Below are 14,556 nucleotides of genomic sequence, written 5' to 3'. Positions count from 1 at the left end.
ATATTTTGAAGACTTTTATGAAATCTAATCTGTGACTACTCTGCTGCTGTGCTTCAGATGCCACATCTGTGAAATCTAGTCAGGAAGACCTTCCCTTCTGTTTGCTCTGCACTTCGTATGCTTCCCAGAGGCACCCTCCATACCTGTCTGGAACCTAACATTTAGTTCAGAGACCTGAAAACTGTCTCCAGGGTCCCTTAGAGCAATCTGTATACTCCCAAAGAGGCCGCTTAATTGGCTGCAGAAATTTCTTTTTTGGAGGTGAGGGGGATTTTTACATCTACATGTATAAGATGTTAGTCTGTAACTTTCTTGTGATCTCTTTGGTTTTGGTACAAGGGTAGAACTTGTCTCAAAGAATGAGCTGAGAAGTGTTTGCTTTATGGAAGAGCTTAAATGTTGGTAGAATTCACCATGAAACCATGAGGTACAGGGTTCTTATTTTGAGCTGCTTTTGCATCCCTAATTCAATCAATTAATTTATCATACAAATTCTGATTTTTTATTTCTTTTTATGAAGTAAAGTGGAACTTACTAAAGTTTTAATACAGTCCTGGTGTAGGACCACCTTAGGGAAAATTCTATTGTAAGCAATTCTTAATTCTCCACAGAAAGACCAACAATGTCTCCAAGGGGCCTGAAAAGACTCACCACTCAAGAGGCCCACAAAAAGTACCTTGACTGTGCTCAGACTCCTCACTGGCCACTCGCATCAGGGCATCTAACACCAGCGCGTTGTCTAGCCATGTATACCACTCCTCCAATTCCTGCAGGAAGCTGGCTGTGCCTGTTGACTCTGACACTTTTCTAGTCGCCAGTTTGCAAAGCCGTTCCACAAAGCCAGGGATGCTGAGAAGAGCAGCTAGAAGGAAAAAAAGAGAAGGCATTTACAGAACAGCTCTGCAGTCCTGAACTGTGACAGGGATGGCTCCTTTGTTCCTTTTGTTGTCTTCAGTTGAGAAAGCGTCTCTAAGGCCCAGGCTGGCCTTGAATTCCTGATCCCCTGGCTTCTACATCCCAAGTGCTAGGGTTATAGACATGTGCTACCCCATCCAGCCAGGAAAGACTCTACTGTGATAGCAGCCAGGGGTACCCTTTTAAAAACAATTACCAAGGGGCTGGGGAGACGACTCAGCACCACATAGTAGCTCTCAAATGTCTCTAACTCCAGTTCCAGGGGGTATGATGGCATCTTGTGGCATCCTTGGACACCAGGCACCCATGTGGTGTACAGATATATACGCAAGCAAAACACCCATATACATAAAATAATAAAAAATTAGGTAGCCAGGCAAGTTGGTGCACACCTTTAATCTCAGCACTCAGCAGGCAGAGGCAGATGGATCTCTGTGAGTTCGAATCCAGTTTGGCCTACAAAGCAAGTTTCAGGACAGCCAGGGCTGGTATACAGAGAAACCCCGCCTCAAAAAATAAATAAATAAATACATAAATAAATATTGAAAATGAAATGTCAAGCCAAAATAAAATAGCAACAAACTTCAGAAACAAGGTCAGATTTTAGATGTGTAGGGAAACTGGCTCTAAGTGGGAATATAAATCAAAATACCTTTATGATTTTAGTGTGTGTATTTGAGTTAAATTTTTGTTAAATTTTTTTTTAGCTACAAAAATATCCAGTCATATAAACAAAAATAAGGGATAGAGAGACAGCTCAGTTAGTAAGTGTTTGCCACACAAGCATGAGGACCTGAGTTCCACCCCTAGAACCATGTAAGAAGCTGGCCCTTAGAGCCAGCCTAGCCTAATTGGCCAGCCATAGGTCTGTCTTAGCTGGGATTTCTATTTCTAAGATAAAACACCACAACCAAAAGCACTTGGGGGAAGAGGGTTTATCTCTTCTTATTCTTCCATATTAACAGTCCATGACTGATAAAGTCAGGAAAGGAACTCCAACAAGGCAGGAATCTGGAGGCTGGAACTGACGTAGAAGCCATGGGAGAGTGCTGTTTACTGGCTCGCTCAGACCTCTTTCTTTTATTGCTCAGAATACACATGCAGGGGTGGTACCACCCACAGCATTCTGGGCCCTTCGCTGTCAATTAGCAGTCAAGAAAATGCCTTCCCTCCCCACCCTGCAGACTTGCCTATGGGCAATCCACTGGAGGTTTCTTCCCATTTGACCCTAGCTGTGTGAAGTTTACAAAAACTAACAGAACAAGGTCCCGTATGAGATGATGTATGGCATCTGAACACATGCATGCACACAAAAATCTGTACAGAGATATTCAATGACTTTCTTTTGTAATGGTAGAAATATGGGGATCACTAAATGTCTATCATTTAGCAAACAGACCACATACGACAACTCCATATAGAATATAACGGACTTTAAAAATGATGACGTTTTTTATGTAGTTCTTCAAAACACTTCTTTAAGGAAAAAAACACAAATTATTAAACAATATTGATTTAAGCACATTTTTTTCCCAAAAATTTAAAGGACAGAAGCAGGACTGGGGTGTAGCTGGGTATTGGGCACATCTAGGCTGCATCAGGTCATGTATTTAATCCTTAGTACCGGAGAAAAAGAACAGAGCATATGCTTTGAGGATTCACAGTGGTGTCTGCTTATGAACAAGACAGGATAGAAACAACACTTCAGAAACTGGGTGTGGTGGTGGTTGTGATAAAGAATGTTTGTTGGCCTTCCAGAGAACCCAAGTTCAATTCCCAGCACCCACACTGAGGGGCCTGTAACTCCAGTTTCAAGGAATCTGATGTCCTCTTCTGGCTTCTGGTGAGACATACATGGGATACACAACACAATACACATTTTAAAAAAATAACAAAAATTGCATGTGTGACTTATGGAATATCCCTTTACACTGTGTGAAGATATATCATTGTGACTGGTTTATTAAAAAGCTAAATGGCCAATAGCTAGGCAGGATTTGGGGGCAGAGAGAATGCTGGAAAGGTGGAGTCACCAGTCAGATGCAAAGGAAGCAGGACACGTGAGACATGAGGTAACAATCCATGAGCCATGTGGCAGCACAGAAATTAATAGAAATGGGCTAATTTACGTTTTTTTTAATATAAAGGAATTTTATTTATTTTTATTTTCTGTACATTGGTGTTTTGCCCTTGGTGTCAGGTACCCTAGAACTAGAGTTACAGACAGTTGTGAGCTGCCATATGGGTGCTGGGAATTGAACCCTGTTTGTCTGCAAGAGCTTGTCAGTGCTCTTAACCATCGAGCCATCTCTTCAGCGCCCTAATTTAAGTTTTAAGAGCTAGTTAGAAACAAGCCTAAGCCATTGGCTGAACTTTCATAATTAATAAGAAGTCTCCTTGTGTTTATTTGGGAGTTGGCAAGTAGACAGAGACTTGCTACAAATGACATCCAACGTGGGGGCATGTTATTTCCATATAAGACCTGAAAAAGCTTAAAAAAAAAAAAGTTTCCAAACACACACAAAAAAAGGAACCAAACATGGCTTCCTAGTCCTGCAGTCTCTCATGGGGCCATGGTACAGAGACACATCTCCTGGCTGGCTGCTGGCTGCGAAAATATGTTATGTCAGGAAAGAGGTTATGCTTTTGTTTCCACAGAAAATGAAAGGCTATGGATTCATTCAAGGTTGATAGAGAGCAGATTTGATAGGGGAAGAATCCCTGAAAATCCTGGCTACACATAAAGAAATAAACCCAGAAAAACTATAAGACAGGTGACATATTTTACCTGCTCAAACATAAAACAAAAAAATTACCTTTGGCTGGATTGGGTACAACACACAGTCCATTCTTGGGTTAATGCAGATATGTATGCTACCTTTGACAGTATGTGTGTTTTCAGAGCAGGAGCAGCAGGCACCAGTGAAAACAGGTGGTCCAGCCTCTGTTGCAGTTTCCCCAGAGTTAGTTCCACATTCATAACAGCTTCAAGGCTACTGGCTGAGATGGTTCAGCCTCATGAGGACTCCAGTCGGGACTTCATATAAGCCCTGCACTTTCCCATTACGTAGAGACTGGATAACAAATGATACAGCTAGCTCTACCGGGACTTGACCATTATCCCGATGTTCTCAGGGTGTCCTAAAGATTCCAGAGCCCCCAGACAACAGGAAACAGACTAGAGAATATGACACTTAAATTCCCAAGAGGTAGGATAGGTGGTTTTGGTTATTCGATGGGTTATGGATGCTTGTTATTGTTTAGGCGGATACAGAAATATAATATAGGATAAAAAGACAGCCACTAACCTCAAATATTTTACATTGGTATGGGTTTTGGTAATTGACACAAATGTAAAGTTATTTATGTTATACTAAATGTATCTTTCTACTCTTGTTGGGGTATTGTGCTTATGCAGCTCATTTAAAATGTGTTGTATAATTAAATGCAGGTTAGTAGTTAGTTATCTATAATAATCAAACTTGTAGTCTATTACGTATGCTTTTAAGGTTAAACAGATATATTATAGTTTCAGAGGTTCAGTTCATTATTATCATGACAGGGAGGATGGCAGTGTGTAGGCAGACATGCTTGTGACGGCTACATCTTGACCAGAAGGCAGAGGAATTCAACTGACTGTCACACTGAGTGAAGCTTGAGAAAAGAGACCTCAAAGTTTGCCTCCCACAGTGACACCATTCCTCCAACAAGGCCACAATTGTAACAGTGCCACTCTCTTTGGGGGCCATTTTCTTTCAAACCACCACAGCAGTCCTTTAAAAATTCCTGCTTCATAAGATTCTGCCAGATATTCTAGGCCTATAGGCAGAAGATGGATGCCCCAATGTTGCAGAGGAACCTTGAGTGACTGTCCAGGCAGCCAGATGACTTTGATTTCTATAGGTTTGGAAGTGGTTTGCACTGCAATTCCTGTTTACTCAGGAAATATTATGTCCTTCTGGGGTCTTTGAAGACTAAGTAGTTATTAGTCATTAGTTGTGGTTTTACTAGTCATGGTAAAAGGTAAATTATGTACAGAGCTTTGAACTCAAGACAGAATAAATAATGGGGTATTTTCTCCAAATATACAAAATACAAATGGACTAGATGTTTTAAATGTAATTCTTAGCTGACAATTGTTATTATTATTTATGGTTTTCTTACGTTAAAGTTAAAACCTTTCCTTTCTATTTAGACAAAAATGGGGAAATGTTGTGGACTATTTCTTTACACTGTGTGAAGACATGTCACTGTGATTGGTTTATTAAAAAGCTAAATGGCTAATAGATAGGAAGGATTTGGGGGGAGGGGAAGAGAGAGAATGCTGGGAAGAAGAAGGTGGAATCAACAGCCAGAGTCAGAGGAAGCAGGGCACAAAGGAGATGAGGCAACAAGTCATGAGCCACATGGCAGCACATAAATGAATACAAATACAGAAATGGGTTCATTTAAGTTATAAGAGCTAGTTAGAAACAAGCCTAAGCTATTGGCTGAGCTTTCAAAATTAATAAGAAGTTTCTGTGTGGCTATTTGGGAGCTGCAGGTGGGACAGAGAAAGACTTGCTACATGAGACCTTATTGCTGAAGACACCATACACTTCAGGTGTAGGACTTGGGGAAACAAAGCTGGAATGTGGGCTTCCTCCCTGCTTTCTGGAGTACCACAAGTACCAGAAGGTGTTATTGAAGCTGCTGGGGGAGAACTGTCATCAAAAAAAAAACTTACTCAGCTGTGGATCCTATATGCTACACTACTGACCAACCAGCAAAAGTGCCCATGGGTGTACAAGTGGCAAGTCCATAGTGGGGTAACCAACTGCTTTCTAATTGGAGTGGAAGCCTGTTCCATAGGAGGAACTCTATGTTTGGTACTGTAAGCCTGGTCAAAAACCAGTGGTCAAGTAGGTCACAGACCACAGTGGAGAAGCTACTGCTGTTGTTTTACTAAATGGACACAATGTGCCTATCAAACTGCTGCTCTCAGCACTGGTCAGAGAGGCTCCCTTTTACAGCTGGCAGTGGTAACTGCAGAGATTCATTAACTAGTCCAAATGCTGAGAGCAAAAGATGCTTGAATACTGTGCCATAAGCTGGCATCCATATTACCCTTCAAGATTCAAACAAGGAGGAAAAGGAGGCAGGAAGAATTTAAGAATGATAGGGAAAGAATGTATGAGTGGCAGGGAGGGGTGGAGGGAAACAGGCTGTTATCTGGGATGCCCAGCACTGCTGCATGCTTCACCTCATAGCAACTCTGCTTACCAGAACAAGACCTCCACACACCCATCTGCCAGCATCACACCAGGGGATGGGGGAAGAGCCCATAGGGCCCCATTCTCCCTAATGACTTACTATAGGCAGAAACAACATCTAAAAAAGGAGGAGCCCATTAGCTCTCACCCCTATTTGAGCATCTATAGGGAATTAATTGTCACTGGGGGGAAAGGAAAGATATTTTTAGTGGTGTAACCACTAAGTGTCACACCACTTAGTGTGTAATTGGTAAGAGACCAATGCTCTTGCAAATAAGCCCTCTTCTAGGATCCTATTATAAAAAAAAAAAAAAAACCCACCCTAATAAAATGCAATGGTAAACCCACAAGTGCCCCAGCACACACACACACACACACACACACACCAGTAAGGGAATGGCTGGAATGGTTGGAGAACAAGAGAGTAGTGAGAGATAACTATGATAAAAGTACATTATACCCCTAACACAAAATATCCAGGAAATATGGGATACTGTGAAAAGACCAAACCTAAGAATAACAGGTATAGAAAAAGGTGAAGAAATCCAATTCAAAGGCACAGAAAACATATTCAACAAAATCATAGAAGAAAACTTTCCCAACCTAAAGAAAGACATGCCAATGAAAATACAAGAAGCCTACAGAACACCAAATAGACTGAACCAAAAAAAAAAAAAAAAGTCACCTCGCCACATAATAATCAAAACACCAAGCATACACAACAAAGAGAAAATATTAAGAGCAGCAAAGGAAAAAGGTCAAGTAACCTATAAAGGCAAACTATCAGAATCACGACTTTTCCTTGGAAACTCTGAAAGCCAGAAGGTCCTGGATCGATATTCTACCTACACTAAGAGACCATGGATGCCAGCCCAGACTACTATACCCAGCAAAGCTTTCAATCATTATAGATGGAGAAAACAAGATATTCCATGACGAAACCAGATTCAAACAATACATATCCACCAATCCAGCCCTACAGAAAGTACTGGAAGGTAAACTGCAACCCAGGGAAGTTAACTACAACCAGAAAAACATTGGCAATAGATAATCCCAACTTACCAACAGTCAAAAGAAAAAAGGGATAGAATCCCACACATAATCTTGTCACCATCACCAAATCAAAAACAAACAAGAATGAACATTAATCAATGGTCATTAATATCCATCAACATTAATGGTCTTAACTCCCCTATAAAAAGACACAGATTAGCAGAATGGATAGGAAGACAGAATCCTTCCTTCTGCTGCATACAAGAAACTCACCTCAACTTCAAAGACAGTACCTAACAATTAAAGGCTGGGGAAAAATCTTCCAATCAAATGGACCCAAGAAACAGCGGGGGTAGCAATCCTAATATCCAATAAATTGGACTTTAAACTAAGATCAGTCAAAAGAGATGAAGAAGGTCATTTCCTACTCATCACAGGAGAAATCCATCAGGATGAAGTCTCAATTCTGAACATTTATGGCCCAAATACAAAGGCATCCACGTTTATAAAAGAAACTTTACTAAAACTCAAATCACACATAAAACCGCACACACTTATAGTGGGAGATTTCAACACCTCACTCTCACCACTGGACAGGAACACCAGACAGAAACTTAACAAAGAAACAAAAGAACTAATAGAAGTTATGGCGCAATTGGACTTAACAGATATCTATAGAACATTCCACCCAAATACAAAACAATTTACCTTCTTCTCAGTACCACATGGAACCTTCTCTAAAATCGACCACATACTTGGCAACATAGCAAACCTCAACAAGTACAAAAAAACTGAAATAACCCCCTGTGTCTTATCAGACCACCATGCTTTAAAATTAGAATTCAACAACAACAAGAACTACAGAAAACCTACAAACTCATGGAAATTAAGTAACACCCAATTGCACAATTCATGGGTCCAGGAAGAAATAAAAAAAGAAATTAAAGATTTTCCTAGAATTCAATGAGAATGCGGACACAACATATCCAAACCTATGGGATACTCTGAAAGCAGTGCTAAGAGGAAAGTTCATAGCGCTAAATGCCCACATGAAGAAACAGGAGAATAATCACACTAGAGAATTAACAGCACAACTGAAAGCTTTAAAAAAACAAAGAAGCCAATACATCCCGGAGGAGCAGACACCAGGAAATAATCAAATTGAGGGCTGAAATCAATAAAATGGAAACTAGGAGAACAATACAAAGAATCAATATAACAAAAAGTTGGTTCTTCAAGAAAATCAACAAGATAGACAAACCTTTATCCAAACTTACCAAACAGCAGAGAGTGAACATGCAAATCAATAAAATCAGAAATGAAAAGGGGGTCATAACAACAGATACAGAGGAAATCCAGAGAATCATCAGGTAATACTTTGAAAACCTATATTCCTCAAAATTTGAAAATCTAAAGGAAATGGGCAATTTTCTGGACAGATTTCACTTTCCAAAATTAAATCAAGAACAGATAAGCAACTTAAATAGACCTATAACCTCTAATGAAATTGAAGCAGTCATTCGAAGTCTCCCAACCAAAAAAAGCTCAAGGTCAGATGGCTTCAGTGCAGAATTCTCCCAGAAATTCAAAGTACAGCTAATACCAATTCTCCTCAAAGTATTCTGCACAATAGAAGCAGAAGGGTCATTACCAAACTCTTTTTATGAGGCCACAATAACCTTGATACCCAAGCCACACAAAGACACAACTAAGAAAGAGAACTACAGACCAATATCCCTCATGAACATTTGTAGGGAGACACCCTAGCCCCGCCCCATGGCAACCCGGACAGGTGCCAGGTGGACCTGGGACTCGCCCATGAGGGCGGGGTAAAGGGAAGTCGGGGTGATGTAAGGAAGGTTCTTAAGGGCTGCACGTGGAGACCCTAGCCCCTTCTCTCTGGCTGCGCTAGCTTGCTTCCTGTGAGCTCGCTCTGGCTTGCGTTTTGCTCTGGTTTTACCTGAATAAAGAAGTCTTACCATCACGGACTACAGTTCATCTTTGAGCGCACGCGGTAACCCTAAAAACATTGATGCAAAAATTCTCAATAAAATATTGGCAAATCGAATCCAAGAACACATCAAAGAAATCATCCATCCCGATCAAGTAGGCTTCATCCCAGGGATGCAAGGGTGGTTCAACATACGAAAAATCCATCAATGTAATCCACCATATAAACAGACTGAGGGAAAAAAATCACATGATTATCTCACTAAATGCTGAAAAAGCCTTTGACAAAATCCAACACCCCTTCATGATAAAGGTCCTGGAGAAATCAGGGATAACAGGAACATACCTCAACATAATAAAAGCAATATACAGCAAGCCAACAGCCAACTTCAAATCAAATGGAGAGAAACTCAATGCAATTCCTCTAAAATCAGGTGCAAGACAAGGCTGTCCACTCTCTCCATACCTCTTCAATATTGTCCTTGAAGATCTAGCTAGAGTAATAAGACAACAAAAGGAGATCAAGGGAATACAAATCGGAAAGGAAGAAGTCAAACTCTCACTATTTGCAGATGACATGATAGTCTACATAAGTGACCCGAAAAACTCAACCAGGGAACTCCTACAGCTGATAAACACCTTCAGCAAAGTGGCAGGATACAAGATTAACTCAAAAAAATCTGTAGCCCTACTATATACAGATGACACATTGGTGGAGAAAGAAATCAGAGAAGCATCACCCTTTACAATTGCCACAAACAACATAAAATACCTTGGAGTAACACTAACCAAAAAAGTGAAAGACCTGTACTGTAAGAATTTTGAGTCTCTAAAGAAAGAAATTAAAGAAGATACCCGAAAATGGAAAGATCTCCCATGCTCTTGGATAGGTAGGATCAACATAGTAAAAATGGCAAAAGCAATCTACAGATTCAATGCAATCCCCATCAAAATCCCAACACATTTCTTCACTGACCTTGAAAGAACAATTCTCAACTTTATATGGAAAAACAAAAGACCCAGGATAGCCAAAACAACCCTGTACAATAGAGGAACTTCTGGAGGCATCACTATCCCTAACTTTAAGCTCTATTACAGAGCTATAGTCCTGAAAAGAGCTTGGTATTGGCACAAAAATAGACAGTCAGACCAATGGAATAGAGTTAAAAACCCTGAAATTAACCCACATACCTAGGAACACCTGATTTTTGACAAACAATCCAAATATATACGCTGGAACAAAGAGAGCATCTTCAACAAATGGCGCTGGCATAACTGGATGCAAACATGTAGAAGACTACCCTTAGACTCAAGCCTTTCGCCCTGCACAAAACTTAAGTCAAAATGGATAAAAGACCTCAACATAAACCCAGCCACACTGAACCTACTAGAAGATAAAGTGGGAAATATCCTTGAATTAATCGGTACAGGAGACCACTTCCTAAACATAACACCAGTAGCACAGACACTGAGATCAACAATTAATAAATGGGACCTCCTGAAACTGAGAAGCTTCTGTAAGGCAGAGGACACAGTCAGCAAGACAAAACGGCAGCCCACAGACTGGGAAAAGATATTCACCAACCCCACTGACAGAGGGCTGATCTCCAAAATATACAAAGAACTCAAGAAGCTATTCTCCAAAACACCAAACAATCCAATTAAAAAATGGGGTACAGAACTAAATAGACAATTCTCAATAGAGGAATCTAAAATGGCAGAAAGACACATAAGAAAGTGTTCAACATCCTTAGCCATCAGGGAAATGCAAATCAAAACAACTCTGAGATACCATCTTACTCCTGCCAAAATGGCTAAAATCAAAAATACCAATGACAGTTTATGTTGGAGAGGATGCGGAGAAAGAGGAACACTCCTCCACTGCTGGTGGGAGTGCCAACTTGTACAGCCACTCTGGAAATCAGTATGGCGACTCCTCAAGAAAATGGGAATCAGTCTACCACAAGATCCAGCAATTCCACTCCTAGGCATATACCCAAAAGAAGCACATTCATATAACAAGGACATATGTTCAACCATGTTCATTGCAGCATTATTTGTCATAGCCAGAAACTGGAAGCAGCCTAGATGCCCCTCAACCGAAGAATGGATACAGAAAATGTGGTACATTTACACAATGGAGTACTACTCAGCAGAAAAAAAACAATGGAATCTTGAAATTTGCAGGAAAATGGATGGAACTTGAAGAAACCATTCTGAGCGAGGTAACCCAATCACAAAAAGACAAACATGATATGTACTCACTCATATGTGGACCTGCTTTATGTTACATAGTAGTTACCATGCTTTATCAGAGCTGTTTTTAATGATGTTGCTCAGAATGGTTTCCTTCCAGATGATGATTGAGAATCTAATTTAAAAAAAAAAAAAATGGTGCCAGATGCCACAAGAGTAACAGAACTGTGCTGTTTTTCTGGGATTTTGTTTTTTACTTTTTTTTTTTTAAATGGAGAGTGCTGGATGTCTCTACAATTTTGTTCAAATGACTGCAGAACCTGGAAAAGCTGTTGCTGCTATTGATGCATAACATACTGCCATTAATGGTCTATATATATATATATATATATATATATATATATATATATACACATTATACACACATATGAAAATGTCAGGTGCATCTCCCTGTAAGTTGGAGGGTAGCCTGATCTACAATGAGTGAGTTTCAGCCAGAGCTACAAAGAGAGGCTGTCTCAAATCAAAATCAAAACCCCCAAAATTACCTTAGTTATAATGAAATTCATTATTACATTAATTAATACATATTAATATAACTGAAAAAAACACTGAGTGTGACAGTACAGGAGGGTCCCACATTCAAGGATGGCCTGGGGTACAGAGCAAAAAACTTGCCTCAACACAAAGGAAAACCTACTTGTTTTCAGTTTCTCAATTTTTCTGTGACAAATGCTTACTAGTAGGAAGAAAAGGATGAGCATTTTCTTCAAGGTAAAGAAGAATTGGACTAATTACTCAACCCTATTTCCCCTGGACCACATTTCATCAGTAATGAATAAACCAAGTTCTGATGAGCACAAAAGACCATGATCAACTCTGACAGCAAGGAGACTGCGTTCAAAATCTGGTTCTACCTTTTGATCTCCTTTAAAATGAGACAACAGTATATATTTGCTTATATAAATAGCATCAGATCTCCCTGGGATAACAAGAGATACCAACAGCAATAGTTGCCATAAAAACAGCCAAGGAAACAGTTGAATCAAACCAAACCAAGGGAAGGGGTCTTCAATGAACACCTTTCTGAATCTGAATTTTTCTAAGCCATGTAACATATAATCATCAAAAATTAACAACTAGGTATTTCATGCTGTCAAGGTATCACTGTTAATTGTGTGTGTGTAACTATATTAGGTAACGTCTGTAAAAAGTCACTATCAGTTGGTACAGTGCTTGCCTAGCATGAAGGAAGCCCTGCTTTTGATTCCCAGCACTGCATAAATTGGACATGGTGGTATATGCCTGTGATCTCAGCACTCAGGATGTGATGGCTGGAGGATCAGCTGTCCAAGATATACAGACAGTTCAAGGTCACCATGGGCTACATGAGACCTTGACCAAGAACACACACACACATGCATGCTTGTGTATTATATGCCAAGTGCAGTAACACATTGCATTCCATTGGAGGCGCCGGGGATCGAAACAGGGTTTCTCTGTGTAGCCTTGTCTGTCCTGGAACTCACTCTGGAGACCAGGCTGGCCTCCAACTCAGAAATCCGCCTGCCTCTGCCTCCTAGGTGCTGGCATCAAAGGTGTGTACCACCACTTCCTGGCAATGCTAGTATTCTTGCTACTCAGGAGAACAAGGTAGAAAAGATCAAATGGGCACAGGCTGGCCCAGACTGGGCAGCACAGCATGACTATCTCGAAATAAGAAGTCATCTTGTAGAACACTGGAACATATAGGATTTGTCTCAAAGTAACTCAAAAGTATTGGGGTGTAACTTGGTTGGGAGCCTATGGTAAGCACATGTGAGGCTCTGAATTCAACCCCATCATTAGCGCTCCAGCGTTTCTCCTCAAGAAACACCAAAAAAAAACAACAACAATAAAAACCCCTGTGAAGCAGGGAGTTAATGGAACAGAACAGAACAGAACAGGCCATTGGTTGAGAGTCACTGAAGCTGTGTGGTAAGTAAACAGAGATTATAGGTGTGTTCGCTCTACATTTCCAAATGTGAATTTCCCACAATTAAAGATTTAACAGTCAAATTCAAAAAATATTATTAAAGAAAATTGCTTCTTTTAAAAATGATATTTTTATGTGTATATGTGTATGCGACCCATCGTGCGTAGGGCTCACAGATGATAAACGAAGGCACTGGATCTCCTGGAACTGCATTTCAGGTGGTTGGGAGCCACCACGTGGGAACTGGGAACTGAACCCAGGTCCTCTGTGAGAGCAGTAAGTGCTCTTAACCACTGAGCCATCTCTCCAACCTCTTAAGGAAACTTATTTAAAAATAAATTATCTTATGATTGCTACTAATAATGATAGTAATGAAGATGCTTTTTAAAAATATCATAAATTTAGTGCCCATTATAGTTTGCCAAATAATTTTAGTTCCTTTTTCATACTCCATAAAAGAGTATTTGATTTAGTATTACTCAGCTGTTAAAAACAATGACATCATCATGAAATTTGCTGGCAAATGGATGGTACTAGAAAAGACCATCCTGAGGAATGCAGACCCAGAAAGACAAACACGGTATGTACTCACTCATAAGTGGATATTAGTAGTAAGTAAAGTAAAGGATAATCAGGCTACAATTCATGGACCCAGAGAAGCTAAATAACAAGGAGGGCTCAAGGGGGAACACATGAATGTCACTGTGAAGGGGAATGGGGAGAGAGAGTACTGGAGAGACAACTGGAATGGGGTGGACCTCTCTGGGAAGAGCTAGAAATCTAGTGTAATGGAAACTCTCGGGAACTTATGAGGGTGACCCTAACTAAGACTTTTGTCAATGGGAAAAACAGGGCCTGAACCAGCCATCTCTTGTAACCAGGTGAGATTTCTAGTGGAGGGATTGGGACCCCAACCCAGCCACAAAACCTTTGACCTATAATTTGTCCTGCCTACAAGATATGCTGGGGTAAAGGTAGCACAGAAATTGTGGGCGTGGCCAACCAATGACTGCTCTAGCTTGAAACCCCAAACCATGAGAGGGAGCTCACCCCTGACACTGGCTGGAGGGCCAGGACCTAGAGGTGGGATAACCCAAAGACCTAGGATAGAACCAAACATGACTGGGGGGGGGGTCGTCAATGAAATGACTCCTAATGATATTCTGCTACACTCACAGATTGGCACCTAGCCCAGTGGTCATCAGAGAGGCTTCACCCAGCAACTGATGGAAACAGATGCAGAGACCCACAGCCAAACAACAAACAGAGCTCTGG

At 40.5% G+C, this 14,556-nt stretch overlaps 1 protein-coding gene across 4 annotated transcripts in view; it reads right to left on the bottom strand.

Annotated features, from left to right (window-relative positions):
- The window catches only part of Trpc4ap (transient receptor potential cation channel subfamily C member 4 associated protein), an 82,104-nt gene that overhangs the window by 22,680 nt on the left and 44,868 nt on the right, over positions 1-14,556 (bottom strand). For all 4 annotated transcript variants that reach the window (XM_027421372.2, XM_027421374.2, XM_027421375.2 and 1 more), the window contains one exon: positions 677-862. In XM_027421372.2, the coding sequence (XP_027277173.1) occupies positions 677-862 (186 nt within the window). The remainder of the gene's footprint in view (positions 1-676; positions 863-14,556) is intronic.

Source organism: Cricetulus griseus, chromosome 6 (assembly GCF_003668045.3).
Source record: "Cricetulus griseus strain 17A/GY chromosome 6, alternate assembly CriGri-PICRH-1.0, whole genome shotgun sequence".
Lineage (NCBI taxonomy): Eukaryota > Metazoa > Chordata > Mammalia > Rodentia > Cricetidae > Cricetulus > Cricetulus griseus.
The sequence above is the reverse complement of the archived record's forward strand: the minus strand, read 5'-3'. Positions and strand labels throughout refer to the sequence as shown.